The sequence below is a fragment of the Lagopus leucura genome, unplaced genomic scaffold, assembly GCF_019238085.1.
Source record: "Lagopus leucura isolate 7727_CA_CO unplaced genomic scaffold, USGS_WTPT01 Super-Scaffold_739, whole genome shotgun sequence".
NCBI lineage: Eukaryota > Metazoa > Chordata > Aves > Galliformes > Phasianidae > Lagopus > Lagopus leucura.
In genome coordinates this window covers 22567229-22583045 of record NW_024962255.1, presented here as the reverse complement: position 1 = coordinate 22583045, position 15817 = coordinate 22567229, and the positions used below count along the sequence as shown (strand labels likewise).

General features: G+C 56.1%; 1 protein-coding gene across 1 annotated transcript; it reads left to right on the top strand.

The window, feature by feature from the left end:
- Window positions 1-8874: 8874 nt before the first annotated feature.
- TLX1 (T cell leukemia homeobox 1) lies at window positions 8875-15293 on the top strand. Its single transcript, XM_042863259.1, has 3 exons — window positions 8875-9343; window positions 10838-11039; window positions 13949-15293. The coding sequence occupies exons 1-3, from the start codon at window positions 8875-8877 to the stop codon at window positions 14169-14171; spliced, it is 894 nt and encodes a 297-aa protein (XP_042719193.1). The 3' UTR covers window positions 14172-15293.
- The last annotated feature ends 524 nt before the right edge of the window (window positions 15294-15817 follow it).

The window sequence follows — 15817 nt, the reverse complement described above, 5'->3', positions numbered from 1 at the left end:
ATGCTGTGTGGTAATCCCGAGCAATGATTTACATTTAATTAGGCAAATGAATATGAAAATAGACTCTGCCCAAGAGCCTACTAATAACTTTTTGCGTTAATGGGTCGGACTGTATCACTCTGATCTGGCAGACCGCAATGCAGCAGGGGGTGAGCGCCTTCCCCTTTGCTTCATCTTGTCCTGGTCCTGAATGCAGACTCATCTGCTGATTTCTGGCTGCTCAGGAGCCCACTAGCACCTGTAATTGAATGCAGGGACTCCAGTCGGAGGGAGCAGCACTGCATTAATCACTGCAGCCTGGCGGGGCCAGACTGATAGATCTTCCTACCACATAAAATAACTCATGTTAATCATTGCCTTCAATTTATCCTCTTCTCTGTCTTGTACGTGAATTATTCAGCGTGGTGCCAAGGCAAGGAAAGCCGTGTGAAAGTCCCATGGCTGGTGCCAGTGACCCTGCTCCCCTAAACAGAAGGGTAGTATGGGATGCAGTGGGACTGAACTGCCTTATGGGGAGACTGCCCCATGGACAGCCCATCCCTGGGCATTCCATCCCACAGACAGCCAATAACGTGGACAGCTCCATCCCATTGACAACTCCATTCCATGGACAACCCATTATATGGACTTTCCATCCCAAAGCCACCCCATCCCACAAATAGTCCATCTCCTGGGCACCCCCTTGCACGGACACCCCATCCCGTGGTTCCCCCCGTTCTGCCCAATGCCTCTGAGTGAAGCTGGCATGGGGGCTGCCCATATCCAGGCTGGCACGCTGCAGGTTTGTGGCTGAGGTCTTTGCTCTCAGGTAGGTGGCTGAAAATTAATTGCTTGGTCAACAGCCGCATGTTGAACTGTCCGAGCATCTCCACCTGGGCTGCTTGGGCAGGCTCTCCTCCCATCTGTCTGCACACTGGCTGCAGGGCCGTGTCCGTCATTGGCGCCACGCTTGTTTTGCTGTGGGTGTTTTGCTTTAGCCCCAATTACGCTCAGGCTTACACCAAAACAAACAAGGCATGGGACACGGAGGTACCTGCCAGGCTCAGACAGGCTGGTGCCGCGCCTGGCCCCCGGGCTGATAAAGGACCCACGGTGTCACCGTGCTGGAGTCTGGGCTTGCAAAATGTGACACGCTTTCTCCCAGCAATTAATCACCAGGGAGCGAGCGGCACCAATTAATGGGTAATTGGCCCCATTTTCAGCCAGATTTCCGGGCCCAACTCCTGTCGTGTGCTATAGGATGGGCATCCCCATTGCAACGCCTGGTTGGGATGGGAGAGAAACCTGACGCTGCGGTGTCCAGGAGGGATCCTGTTGGAAATACCCATCTGACACTGCTTGAGATAAAGCAGGGAGGCCACTCCACTTGGGCTTATCAGACACATTTCCTCCAGAGAGATCTCCATCAGCTCGGGGAGGAAACTACTGAATTTTTGTCTTTTTTTTTTTTTAAATTTCAGAAGGAGGAAAGGTTTCTGCTAGCTTAGGGGGAAAAGTACATATATCATGCTTGGTCTGTATCTTGTTAGTGAGGAAAGTTTTAAAGTGGAAAATCGGTGTCTGCTTTCTTCCATTACCAGAAATAGAACACCTTAATATTATTTTTTTCCACAGCTGAGGTGAAGTTAAAACTGCAGTCTGGAGAGCAAGGTGGAAGAGAAGTTTTAAAGCTGAGAAAGAACAAGTGATGCTCCTAAAAAGCTGTGTTCTTCCTAATTGTCCAGTGGAGACAAAGCGAAGCGCTGGCACAGCGTGCAGATTTTCCCATCTACTTCAAAGCAGATTTAATGAAATTCTTTTTTTTTTTTCTTTTTTTTTTTTTTTCCAGCGAAAGACACACTGGAAGCATTTCCACAGTATTTGCAAAGCCTCTGTATATCTGGAGGGGAGGTGCGGGAAGAGAAGTGAGCACCAGGGGATCTTCCCAGGGCACTGCCCCATGACTGCAGCACTTGGGGCTGCAATGGGCTCAAAGGTTACACTGGGCACAGGGAAAACACAGGAATTAAACCCCTTCTCCAGTAATAACAACAATAGTAACAACAAATGAAGAAGCCTTCCCACAGCTGTAGGCATTTCATCCTGCCAAATGCTGAGCACTGACAGCTCCACCTCAGCCATATAACCCTCAGCAGGGACACAGCTCTCCCTTAGCTGAGTTCTCTGAGAGGAAGGTGGCACTGCAGGGGATGCCAGTACTCAGTGCTGTCCTTCCTTTAAGTGCTGCTGACCCCAGGATGTAGGGCTCTTGGGCAGATTCTGCTCTCAAAGGTGAGGTCAGGTATGGGAGATGCTGGGAAGTGTTCAGGTGATGTATGGCTTTGTATGGGATCAAGGCAGAGCTGGGGCTGCTTGGATGCTCAGGCAACACAGGAGCTTAGCGTGGCTCCCTCCTGCCCTCAAACTCCTGATGTCCTGAACTCTGCTTCACACTGAGACAAACCTTGATCTTGGGTAGGAAATGCTGTGCTGTACCTGGAGCATGTGATGCTCATTCCTCCCTGCCCGGTGCAGCAGGCAGAGGATGGGGAGCAGGTTAGCAGCCCACTTTGTGTCTGTTATTCCAGTCCCTGAAAGGGCTGCAGATGAACTAAGTAAGGGGCTGAGTAAATAAAGGATTGACCTTTCACCCTTGGGGGCCAGAGGGCAGCTCCAAACTAGTGTTAATGTGAAATGGAGAGGCAAACTTTGCAGGCTCTGGAGGAATTTGCCCTGGAAGCATCAAAGAAGGTAAAGGACTCGTGTGTCACGCTGTCTGTGCCAACATGAGGTGATGGCCCTACCACCCATGGCAGTGCGTTCTGGTGGGGATGCTGCAGCTGAAGCAAGTCTGAGGGAAGGGTGAAGGGAAACTCAGTGGCTGGAGCTGAGTGTCCAACCAACATTTGGCCATCAGTGACCCATGGCTGAGTCATATGATAGAGGCAGAAGACCACAAGGGATGGGTGGGTCAATAAGAGGTGGCAGATGGATGTGGCTGCTGGAGGGCAAGTGGATAAAGGGCACAGCTTGGAGATCTGGGGATTGGCAGAGAGGGGCTTAGGTTTGTTGGGGGGTGTTGTTCTAATGGGGGAAGACTAGATGGTGTTTTAAGCTGTTTCTTTTCTTGGTTTCAGGGTAGTAATGCACCGATGCTCATAGGAGAGTCCCAACCTCAGACAGTGATGTGTGCTAACCCCAGAAATGCTGTCTATGGGCACTGCTCTTCCTGCGGCACAACTGATGCTGTGGTATTGTTGTGCAAACCTTGTCCCCTGGGTGAAAGATGCCCCGTCCCCCAAAGCACCCCGTTAAGAACTTCCACACCTCATTGAGCTGTTATTAATAGGGGTTTTGTCGAGTGTCACAGCGCAGTCATAAAATACATTAACATTATCATGTAATCTTATTTAGCAAACGCTTGTGCTGCTTTGCCCTTGGTAATTGCATTTGGGAGATGCAATATTTATGGAAGGGGAAAAGGAAATGTCTTGGCTCATCTCCTCCGAGCAGTAAAAGTGCTGGGGAAAATAAAAGGTGCCGGGAGGGATTGGGGGAACCTGGGACGGTGACGTCAGTGCTTGATGGGACTCCGAATCTGGGAGCTTTGCTGCTGAACCTCCCCTGGAACAGAGAGGGACGCAAATCCGGGCTTTGCTGGGACTTTTCCACCTGTGTTGGAACCCAGCGCTCCCCCTGGATCTCTGCTTGAACTTGGGGCTGCTCTGGGGCGATTTATTCTCCAGACGTCTCTGTTTGTAGCGGCACTTCGTGATGGTGACTTGCGGAACCGAAACCTCAGCATCTCCTCCTCTCCCCTCGACGTGCGCTGGCGCGGTGTGTATCCGCCTGCCGTCGGGCCCCGCCCGGGGGGTCTGCTTGGGGAGTCCGGGGGCAGCGATACTGGAAATCGCTACTAATTGCAGGTGGAAAACGCAATTAATACACCTGGAAACAACGCAATTAATCAGTTTAATTTACAAGTGTGGAGAAAGCTGTTTGTGCAAACGCTCGATGGTGTTTAAACCCCGATAATCCCCACGACTGGGTATGGTGTGCGCGTTACGGAACGGGAGCTGTGCTTGGAAACCTCATTGCGACCGAACTTTCCATCGTCTCCCTCTTTTTGGTCACAGGTAACCCCTAACCCACCCTGCGCTGAAAGAGGCAGAACTCGGCTTTCCTCCTGTGGGCGGAGGAAGAGGTGCGGAGCGCGGTGTCCCCCCCGGCTTTAGGAGCAACGGGGGCTCCGAGCACGGCTCGTCCCCGTCCCCACAGCCCGAGCGGGGCGGTCCGGTCTCATCCGTGTCCCTTCCGACTGCGGTGCCTCCGGCCATGCTCTCTGAGGGCTAATGCAAACAGCAGCAAATTAGGTTTAAATTTACCCATTGGCTCTGCCGTAATTTCTATTTGCTTTTTGTGTGCTAATTAACCTCGGGGAGGGAAAAAGGGAGGAAAGAAAAAACCCAAACCAACAAACAAACAAACACGAGGAGGGTTTGGGAGGTTTTACGGCTAAGCCCGTGACAATGTTTGCAATAATTAAGATAGTTATTATTGGATCTTCTTGTTAGTGAAAGCTGCTCTAGTAGCGGAGCCGGGCGTGCCGCTCCCCGTCCGCGCGCCCTTTGCGGAGCTGCCCCTGCCCTCGGGGGCTGCTTTTAAGCTGCGAGGAGGGAGCGAGGGGAAGAGACAAAAATCTGTTGGCAAAACAGGACTTTGTCTGATCGCGAAAAGGCCCGGGGGCTGGAATAGGCGGTAGACAAAAGCCGCTCCCCCGGCAAACAAACACGCGGGGCAGCTGCCGACAGCACGCAGCCACCCGCTCGGTCGCGACAGGCCTGGCTGTCGCAGGGGGCAGCGCTTCGGGAGCCCACGCGTGCTCCCTCGTTGAATTCGGAGCCTCAATTAGCTGGCACGAGAGGTGTGTAATTAAGCCGGGAGTTATTAACGGGGCAGAGCCCCCGTTTCCCTCGTTGCCGTCGGTGCCCGCGGGGGTGGCGGCCAGACGCCGTTCATTAGCGGGGCTGGTGCGGGGCGGGTGGCCGAGGGGAAGGGGCTAATGGGATTTCACGCATTTCTGCACGGTGGGGAGAGGGGCTGCTGCCGCAAGACCAATAACTTCTTGGCAGATGCTCCTCCGGCGAGCGGGAACGTTGAATATTCATGGAGTGCCCCCGGGTGCTTCAGTCCCCTCCGAAGGGACCTAGCTCGGTGATTTTGTCCCCATCGGGCCACCGGCCTGTTGCATGCCCTTGTGCCAGGAATAGAGGCACACCGCACCGGGAAGTACGGGGATCCCTCAGCTCCGAAGTGCGGCCCAGAGCTCCGCTCCCCCGGCCCCGCCGCCCTATGAGCCCCGCACAGTTCGCTCGTTTGTAACCATAAACGGGAGAAATATCGGTGCGGGTGAAGTTTGCGCCGTGCCGTGGATCCCGCAGCGCCGGGCACTTTATACTCATTAAGTGCAGCGGCGCTAAGTCATTACCGTAATAAGGAGTTATGCTGAATACAAGGGGCCACGTTTCCAAAGCCATAAATTACAGCTGTCAGTGCGTATTCTAGGGATCAACGGAGCTGGGAGTAATTATTTACGGCGTGCTTTATAGAGCAATTAAAAATTCCCCAAATAGTGTTAATTGCTTTCAGGAAGAGCGGCCCACCCTTTCCGAGCCCGAGGAAAGCCGTTGCCCGCCCGGCCCCAACGGGGCGGGGGTTTTGGGGAGCCGTTGCTCGATGAGGGAAACGAGATTCGGAGCTGAGAAACCCGCACGGCTTCGGCTGCTGCAGGGAGGTGGAGGGAAGGCGCTCTTCTCGGCCTCTGTCGCGACAGATCGCGACGGACCGAGACGTGGCTGCTCTCCAAAGGGGCGCGACTCGGCCCCGCATGTGCTGCCTTCGGTAATTGATTTCACAGGGGACGGGGAGGGAGAGAGAGAACTTCGGCGAGTGATGGATGTGCGGAAGGGTGAATAATCGCCCGGGGCCTGGAGAGCCCCCCAGGCAAAAGAAATGAACGAATTAAGGAAGGAAAAAGGGAAGGAGACGTCCGGGGTTGGGGTGCCGGTATTGAAGTGAGGTCTGCCCGCAGCCGTCGCTCGATCCGATTTTAGGAAATAGGGAAGATGTTGCAAGTTCCTGAAAGTGCTGCTCGAAACGCAGTCTTTGGAGGAAGAGCAGCGCTTGCTGGGGCGCTGCCAAAGTGCCAGGCGTGCCACTTTTGTCCCCGGTCCCCGCAGGAGGGCTTTGTGTTTCGCAGCAGCTGCCGGGCCGGGGGCAGCTCGCAGCGCTCCTCGGAGCCTCGAGCTCCGGAGAAGAGCGATGTCCGACGGGGAGCCCTCGAAATTCAGCAAAGCAGAAGGAAATGGGAGCAGAGGGTGGAGGTCAGGCCCCGGTTGGGCTGTCCCTCTCGGCTAGCAGGAGGCAGATGCACCGGATCAATGAGAAAACCTGAGAAAGGGTCCCAGATCTTTGTGGGAGGGGAGAGAAGCAGTCTCGTCTCCACAACAGGGCTTTTCCCAGTCCCTAACCCCGAGCTGGGGGTAAGGCTGAGCCACTAATTTGGGAATGAGCCTGTTCCTGTAGCTGCTTGAGGATGGCTGAGGGGGAGCAAAAGTTTCAAGGCTGTGAGGAGCATGTAAGGCTGAGCTGGCTGTCCTGGGACACCTCTGCCACCGGGCTGTTCATTTGTAGGGTCACTGGATGCACCTCAAAGTGAGTGCTGATCCCCATTTTCTCTCCTCTAGAGATGTGAACCTGAAAGCACCAAGAATGGCCCTGACTTGGCCGGGTGTGAGAAATTGTAGCACTGCGTGCAAAGCCCCCTTCAGTCCCAGAATTGGAGAGCTGAATGCAGGAGTGAGCTGCCAGTTCTCACAAGGCAGGGCATTTCTAGAGCCTTGTGCTCTATGGCTCTTTCGAGCCCCATCCACGGAAACTGAGGCCAGGAGCAGTTTCAGCTGGAGCATCTGAACCAGGCGTTGCCATGGGGCTGAGACAAGCAGTGCGCAAATTCCCAATGCTATGAGCTGCATGGCTTCCCCAAGGTTGCAGGTGAGGTCTGTAGCCTGTGCAGGAATTAAATCCTGGGGTTGTGCATCATCCCCAAACTCATCAATAATTCCCATCGACCTCCAGAGGTTTGAAACCCCAGCTGCCCCACATGTATAGGGGCAGGAGAAGAGGCTCAGGCTGGTCTCTGGAGAAGGATGAAGGCAACAGCAGACTTGGGGGACTAGAAGGCCCCTGCTTGGGTGCAGCCCCCTGGACCCGCTGGCCCCAGCCCTCGCTCCCTCCCTCCCTTCCCAACTCCTCCTAACCACAAGGACTTTGGTTGATGGAGCTGGCGCCAGCGAGTTCCCTGAAGAGTTCAGAAGTCAAGAACAGAGGCAGGTATGGGGAGGGGGGAAACCTGACCCCGGCAGGCGGGGGATGAGGCGGCCAACTGGGCACCGAGCTGGGCATGGGTCTGTCAGGAGCTGCTGCCCACTGTACCCCTATAGTGTCCCCACAGTATCCCTGCAGTGTCCTTGCTGTGGGGCTGTGGTGATAAGAGGGCCCCCAGTGAGGGTCTTGGGGTGCCACAGCACCCTGATGCTGGGATGTATGGGTGGACAGACATACAAGAATGCAGCTGTGCAAGTGACTGTGGAGATGTGGAATTGTGGGGCAGCATGATGAACAAAATACTCATCTCCCCACAGGCAGGTGCAGGAGGTTGTAGTGGTGGCAGCGGTGGTCGTGGAGGCACAACAGAGGGATAGGGATAAAGCAGGACACAGCCAGGAGCAGCGAGCACCCCTTCAGCCCTCACCCTGGGGGGAGCAGGAGGAACCAGTTTGTGCCCTGGGCAATGAGGCCCCACGGCAAAACCTCACAGCAAGGAAGGTAGGCCTGGGCCCCCACCACCTCCTCCTGTGCTCCCCCCTCCAAGGGCAGCTCCCTCCAGGCCAGGGCATCTATGGGGACCTTCCACCTGTGCCTCCATTCAGGGGTTTGGCAATAGGGGCACATCCTGCTCAGCTTTTGAGAGGTGCTGAGATTTGAAACTGAGAAAACCCCTCTGGAATAAGGGGAGAAGCAGAGTTCCATCAGAGCCATTGTTGCTCTCGTTTCTCATGATCTCCAGGACCAAAAGCCCCCTCCTGCCCCACACCGGGTCCCACTGTTGCTCCTGGGGGAGAAGACTGTCTTCCCGAGTCTCCCTTGCCCACTACATCGTCTCCGCACTGCCCTGCACACACCCAGCGCAGCAGTGCTGCCTTTATAGGGCTGAGCCGGCTGGTGAATTTTTTTTTCTTTTCAAGGGGGGGCCGGGGAAGAAGAAACTCCTTTTCTCATGTGCTCCTCTCCGCTGTCATTCACTCGGCTCCTTTCAGCATGCAGCCAATGGAGAGTGAGGGCCTGGGAGCAGCAGGCCTTGGGTAGTGTGATTGATGGGCAAACAGGACGGAGGGGCTCTCGCACACGCACTCCGCCGCGCTCAGCTCCGCGCCGCGGGGCTCCGGCTCCACATTGCCGGCGGGGGCTTCGGCTCCTGGTCCTCGCCCGTCGGTGCGTGGGTGCCTCGGGGGTGGTTGTGTCTTGGGTGGGGGCTCGAGGTGCTATTGGAATCCGAGGGTCTCGGGGTGTGGGCTGCGTCTACCGCGTGCGCCCCGGCGATGCGTGGCTCTGAGTGTGGGGCTGGCTCGGAGCGGTCGTGCGTGGCTCTGTCGCGGTGTCCCGGGGCACTCAGCTGCGGCGCGATGGGTCTGAGAGCGTAGTGCCTGCCCGCGCCCGGCTCCTGCGTTCTGCTGCCGCTTTCTGGGGTCTGCGCCGCTGTGCCGGGGTCCGGCGGAGTGGCCCCGGGGCTCAGTGCGCGGCTCCGCTGCCGGAGAGAGGACGGACGGCGGAGGCATGGAGCACCTCGGGGCTCACCACCTGCACCAAGGCCAAGCCGAGCCCATCAGCTTCGGCATCGACCAAATCCTCAACACGTCGGAGCCGGGCAGCTGCATGGTGTCCCACTCGCGGCTGCAGGACTCGGCCGATTACGGCCTGGGTTGCATCGTGGGCAGCGCCTACAACACGGTTACCGGCGGCTACGGGGCGAGCGGCGGCGGGGCCGGAGCCTACGGCGGCACTTCGTGCAGTATGGGAACCTTGCCCGGCTCCTACAACGTGAACATGGCGGTGAGCATGAACGGCAACGCTTTGAGCTCGGCCGGGGGGGTGATCCGCGTCCCGGCCCACCGCCCCGTAGCCGGCGGCGTGCACCAGCCCCTCTCCGCCGCCGTGCCGCCGGTGAACGGCATGAACAGTCTGACGGGGCTCACCTTCCCCTGGATGGAGAGCAACAGGCGGTACACAAAGGACAGGTTCACAGGTGAGTCGGGACCCCCTCCACGCTCCCCTCCTCGCTGGGCAAGCAGGAGCCGGCGACGGGCCGTCGGGGCTGGAACAGGCCGGGAGCGCGAAGGGGTGGGAATGCGGGAGCATTCCGGCTGCCCTGCGTTTTATTGTCGTTAGCATTATTATAATTCTTGGGGAAAGGCGGAGAACTCCTCAAGCCCCCGCCGCCCGCACAAGCACCCACCCAAAGTTGCCTCGTCGATCGAGGCGCCGTCAGTAGCCCCGGCCGGCTGAGCGCGGTGGTCCCTGTCCGTGCGGCCGCTTCGGTCCCCTCGTGCCCCGCTCCCCGCTGCGCTCAGCGCTTCTCCGACCAACGGAGACTTTGCACAGCCCCGAGCGGAGTTGGAGCCGCTTCCCGAAGCCGCCACCTTTTCCAGGTGTAGCCGCGCTCGTTTATTATTTTCGGTTTTGTTGTTGTTGTTTCCCCCAACAAAGAAAAAACTCCAACAACGAAAACAAGGAGGAAAAAAAACCCAACCAACAAAAAACAAACGAACAAAAAAACAACAAAAAAATACTAACTACGAATTCGTAACTGGGAAAATTTTCTCGGCCGCGGCACCGGGACCGCTTTTGTCCAAGTTCCCGTTTCGTTTCGCTTCGCTCGCACTTGGCCCCGTCCCCGCGGCCCCGACCCTGCCCGGCCGCACAGCCCGCGAATACTGCGGGTTTTACCCAATTAGTATATATATTTTTTTCTAATTATTATTTTCGTGGAGAAAAACAAACGAAACGAAACAAAAACGAAAAGCGAATCCCGTTTTCAACGCTCGAAGTTATTCTTTTGGGTACGAAACGAGCGGGCAGGGCGGTTACCGCTGCGCCGAACCGAAATTACCCCCGTTCCCGATCGTGCGGGACGAGGAGCACCGGGCCGGGCCCTCTGCAACGCTCCCGGATCGGAGCGGTGGATCCGGGCCAGGCCGGACTGCGGGCAGACAGCGGGACCCTCCCCGGCCCCAAACTCCCACTCTCCGCTGCTTCACTGCTGCTTTTTCGTTTCTTCCCCAAAGCACCGTGCTGCCCCTCCACCCCAACTCCGCCATTGCTTCTCGGGTTTTTGTTTTGTTTGTTTTTTTTTTTCCTTTTTCTTTCTTTCTTTTCTTCTTCTTTTCTTTCTTTTTTCTTTCTTTTTCTTTCTTTTTCAATTTTTCGGCCTTAGGGCTGCAGAAAACCGGGTAGAAACCATGCGAGGAGCTGCCCGCCCTGCCGTGCCCGCAGCTCAGCGGCCACCCCGGGCTCTCCTCCCCTATATGGCCACCGAGGTCGGAGTTTGGTGCCCAGCCGCGGTCCTCCGTCAGTGTCCATCTCTGCTCCGCGGCTCCAATGTGGGGGGGGTCCCCAGCCCAGTGCCCGGGAGCCGGAGCCCTTGTGCTGATGTGTCGCTGCTTGCTTCTTTGCCTCTCATCCCCCCTTCCATGTCCCCCCCCAGTGGCCCTCTCACCCTTCACTGTAACACGCCGTATAGGTCACCCCTACCAGAACCGCACACCCCCCAAGAAGAAGAAGCCACGCACGTCCTTCACCCGCCTGCAGATCTGCGAGCTGGAGAAGCGCTTCCACCGGCAGAAGTACCTGGCCTCTGCTGAGCGTGCAGCCCTGGCCAAGGCCCTCAAGATGACGGACGCACAAGTGAAGACCTGGTTCCAGAACCGGCGCACCAAGTGGAGGTGAGGAGCTGCGGGTCGCAGTGCGGGGCTGCTCCTGGGCTGGGGGATGCGGTGGTGAGAGCACTACGGGTCTGCATGTGCGTGGAGGCGCCTCGGTGTATGCGCACGGCTGGTGTGTATGTGTGCGTGCACAGCTGTGTGCGTGCAAGCAGGGCATGTGTGCACGGCTGCACGGTGTGTGTAGGCCACGTGTGTGTGCACGCGGTGTGTGCACGCGTGTGACCCCGCATGCAGATGCGTGTGCAAGCCAGCTGTGTGCACATGGATGCGTGTGTGTTCAGCGCGTGTGTATTCAGTGTGAGCACAAGGGAGTGTGTGCAGACAGATGCATGTGTGCGAAAGGGTGGTAGGCACACGGTGTATGTGTTCCTGGGCTGCAGTATGCGGGACCCCCAACACCCCCAACCTGGAAGAGAGCCCTGGGGCGGCCTGTCAGGGAGTGACAGCTGTGGCTGCACAGCCCCAGTGCCGCATAGGCAGTGGGACCCTCTGGGACCCCTCTGTGCTGGATGGTACTGGGGAGCCTGGGCTGGATCCTGCACCTGGTGCTGTTGGGATATGGAGCCCTGCATATGCTCAGATTTTGCCCCCCGCAGGGCTTACTGCTCCTCCTTGTAAAAATGCATTTTTTCTTCCTGGATGTGCCAGTACATGCGGGCAGGAGAGGAGGTCGGGCTTTCATAGAGCTCCCAGTGCTGCAACTTCCCAGGGTGTCCCTGGAGAGGCAGTCAGCTTTAGTGACAGGCTCCAAAGCTGAGTGAGGGGCAGCTGGGTGGCTGTACTGCTGGGTGCAGAAGGGAGGCATCTTTTGCTTTTCCTACACGCAAGCTGCCTGAATGGGTGTGCACTGCCAAAGCAAAGGGTTCCAGGCAGGAAAATGGGGCCATGCCTCTCCCCCCGTACTCCCTCCCTCCTTTTCCAGATGGATATTCCTTGCACAAAGGGCTGAATCCTTCCATAGGATACTCAAGCTGATCCTAGGTATTTTGCAAGTTAAAGTTTCGCTCCTGACTGTTTCCATATTTTCTTCAGTGTGGGGGAAATGGGCTTCCCCAGGAGCTGTGTGGGTTTGGATGAGCAATGGGGGATATGGAGCTTGAAACCAAGGGGTGAGCCCTCAGCAGTTTCCTCTCATAAAGAGCCCACGGAGGAGAAGCTCCTCCAGCACAGGGAAGCTGTCGGCTGGAGGGGCTTCTGCTGGCTAAGGATGAGGTCCTGGATGAGGAGGAACAGCCCTGTACAACAGGGTCAAGCTGTCTTCTAACCTGGCTTCCTAAGGAAGTGAGGCAAATGCGGCTTGGCTGGCTCTCCTTGTGTCTGTCAATACTCCTTGCGTCTGTTGGCTAAGTTCAATCCCCTTTGGCAGGGGAGCAGAGGATACAAACCTATTCATACACTTGACAAAGAAAAATAGCTGGGCGAAGAGAATGGAATGACTGGTTCTGTCGGAGGGAAAGGCTGCAGCCTGACCTCAGCCACAGTATTAGACATGGGAGAATCCACACGACCCTGAGCTTGAATAAATAAGGGCTACAGGAGAGCTCTGCCTGTGCCTGAAGCCCCTTCCCTGCTTGCATCCGTGGGAATGAGGTGGTTGAGTATTCCCCTCCCCAGATTTGGGTGCTCGCTTGAGACACGGGCATGAAGTTTGGTTCCTTCCTCTGACTGAGCAGATCTGAACCTGCAAACCCCAGCCTGCGGCAGAAGGGTGAGCGCACAGCCAGGTGCTGGTGGCATCGTGCTCCAGCTGCCTGGCCGTGGGGCTCCCTGTTCCCAATCCCAGGAGCATCTCCTCCGTGTGCATGCAGTCATTAAAAATTCATTGCAGTGCAGACTGAGCCGCTCCGGTGCCACAAGAGCCCCCGTTGCCGGGATGTGTGACACAGGGAGATGTTGACACTGTGATGAGAACAGTGACTGAGCCGTGAGCAACACGCTCCCTGTGCACACCTGGTGGCCTCGTGCCCCGTGTCCCCAGCCCTGCTCCGGGTGTCACCACTGCACTCAGAGCTGCCACCTCCGATCACTATGGAGGAAGAAGACAGGATGACTTGTGTTCCCTGCGAGTTGCTAAATTAAAAAGCTGTCATTACCCCTGTCTGTAAGCAAGGGAGGGGTGTCAGGGATGCTCCCCGGTGGGAGCTGGGGCACTGCAGGTTGCAGCCATGGAGGCAGGTATGTGGGATTTTCCTTGTGGATTTAAGCACACTGGGACATTCCTCTCCTATCCCCTCCTCCCAGACACTCCAGGGCTTGGACCTGCAGGACATCTCCGCCAGCCTCCCCCCTAATCCACCCCCAGCGGGCTCAGCTCTGCCTCTGTCATTCCAGACAGATGTGTGTCTGAACTGCTCTTAAAAACTCCCTCCTCTGCCCTGCCCAGTCAGTGTTGTTTGGCATTTGGTTGTTCTCATTGCTCTGTGTGTTTCTAGTATTTAGACTATGTTTTGCTGCTTGCAGGGTGTGATTTTTATCCTGTTTACTGTGGACATCTCCTTGCTTCCATCTCAGTACTGCAACCCAGGGGAAGAGGTGGCAGATTTGAGTGTGGGAAGGGGTGGAATGCCGCCTGTCTCCCCCTTTGCCAGGTTACTACAGACCCCTCTGAGGCATCCCCTGGGTCCCTGCTGCAGCATTGCAGGAAATTGCACTTTATAGTCCCCTCTTTGCTCATTTGGGTGCTTTAATTCCTGTGTGGTTTTCTCCCAGGGCCAGAAATAAAGTGGAGCTTTTCACCTCAGCCTGAGGGAGTGATTTTTCCTTAGGTCAAAGAAGCTATTCACAGCCCGCAGTGCATGGAACATACCAGTGGTTTGTGGGGCAGGGGTCACGGCTGTGTCCCGAGCCCCAGCCCCTCTTTTCCTCCCCATTCCCACCCCACAACCCCCTGATGTCTGCCTTTCTCCTAGGAGGCAGACAGCGGAAGAGCGGGAGGCCGAGCGGCAGCAAGCGAACCGCATCCTCATGCAGCTGCAGCAGGAGGCCTTCCAAAAAACCATCAACCAGCCCATCCAGGCCGACCCCATCTGCGTGCACAACTCCTCTCTCTTCGCCCTGCAGAACCTCCAGCCCTGGTCTGATGACTCCACCAAGATCACCAGCGTCACTACCGTTGCCTCCGCCTGCGAATAAGGGCCAGCACCTGCGGTGTCCCCTTTGTCACAGGGCACACGTGCGTTCCATGGATCGTCCCTCTATGAGGACCAATGGGGAAGGGAAATTCAGCCCCCAAACTCTCCCTGCCTGCAGGACTGCGGAGCAGCAGCGGCTCGCCTCCCCCCAGCCCTTTTGTTCTTCCTAAAGTCTCTGGTGCCGGCCTCAAACTTCCTGACACGCTGCCAGACAAAGCTGAGCCCTGACAGACGTGGCCGCGGGCGAGTGCCCGGCTGGAGGAACTTCCTCTGTGTTCGGCAGGACTCGGGGCATCCCACAGGACTACACGTATATACGAGGTGTGTCTGTAGGTACGCACTTCGGACTGACTGGAACAAAAGGACGCGGCTCCCTGGGAAGCGAGTTTGTGCAGCCAGGCATCATGCTGGGCTCTTGGCAGCTGGAGACGTTTGGGGATGCAACAAATGGAGAAAGCCACCCGTCTCTCGGCCTCCCAGCAGCAATTTCTGCTGGCAGCAGTGGCGAGCCCTTTGGATCTCACCTAGCAGCATCTCCTCCCCTTTTTCATTAATTTTTTTCCTGCGAGGGGGGAAGAAGTGAAGGAACTGACAGCCTCCTGAGGACGGTAAATGTGATATCTCAATTGCGCCAAGAGCCCAAACTGTCCCTGGCCGCTGTGGCCACGGCGTCGATCAGCCCGGGCTTTAATAACAAGGAGAGCCTGGCTGGGCAGGGCTGCTGCCGCTCTGTTCCATGGGTTATTTCCATATCATTTGCAAAGCGTGGCCCGATGGGTTGTTTTACCCGTGTCCCTTTATGAGGCGGTTTGCGAGGGCGAAAATTGATTTCACTTCTGACTTTGTTGTTTCTTTAATTGTTCTGAGGGAATGAGACACAATTAAGCAAAGCACTTCCTATAGCAAACGCCGGGAATATATAGATATTATATATACAGTATATATTTTTCAGTTACTTATAATCTAAAACAGCACTGCCAATTTAAACAGCTAGTACAGGCAAGCGAGCAGAAAACCTATTTTCAGTGAGATTTTTTTAAAGCTTTTTTTTTTTTTTTTTTTTAAGTTATGCACTTATAAGGTGTTTTCTGTGTATTCATTTTATAAAGTGCTTGTGTAATTTATGTGGAAACGAAAAATAAAAGATAAAAAAAAAAGGTCTCCGGGGTACTGAATAAATCATGGAGTGCTTTGCGCTTCCCTATTAGATCCCAGAGAGGAGACGTGGATCGGAGCTGGCGCGGGAGGCTCGGCTGCTTAAGATGAAAATAGAGTTAGTGTTTTTTCCATTTGGCTTTGCTTAAGTCTGCTGGGTTTGGAAGCTCCGGGTGGGTTTAACTCCCCGTCCCAGAGCTGTTCGTAGGCTCTGGCTGTGCAGAGCACCTGTGTTAATTGCAGGAACTGTGGCTCTGCCTTCAGCACGGATGGGGAAATTCCCCGAGCGGCACACACAGCACTGGGGCTGACTGTTAGCAGCGGGACTGAGCAGAAAGCGGGGCTGAAGGGAAGGAAACCTCCAGCAGCAGCATGGGGAATTATTCCCTGATGGGGAATTACTCCGCGTTCCATCCGTGCTCAGCCTCGTTCTGGAACATCACCTCGAACAGGAGGAGGAAAGCCCCATGGGTGGGAAAGTTCCACCCTGCT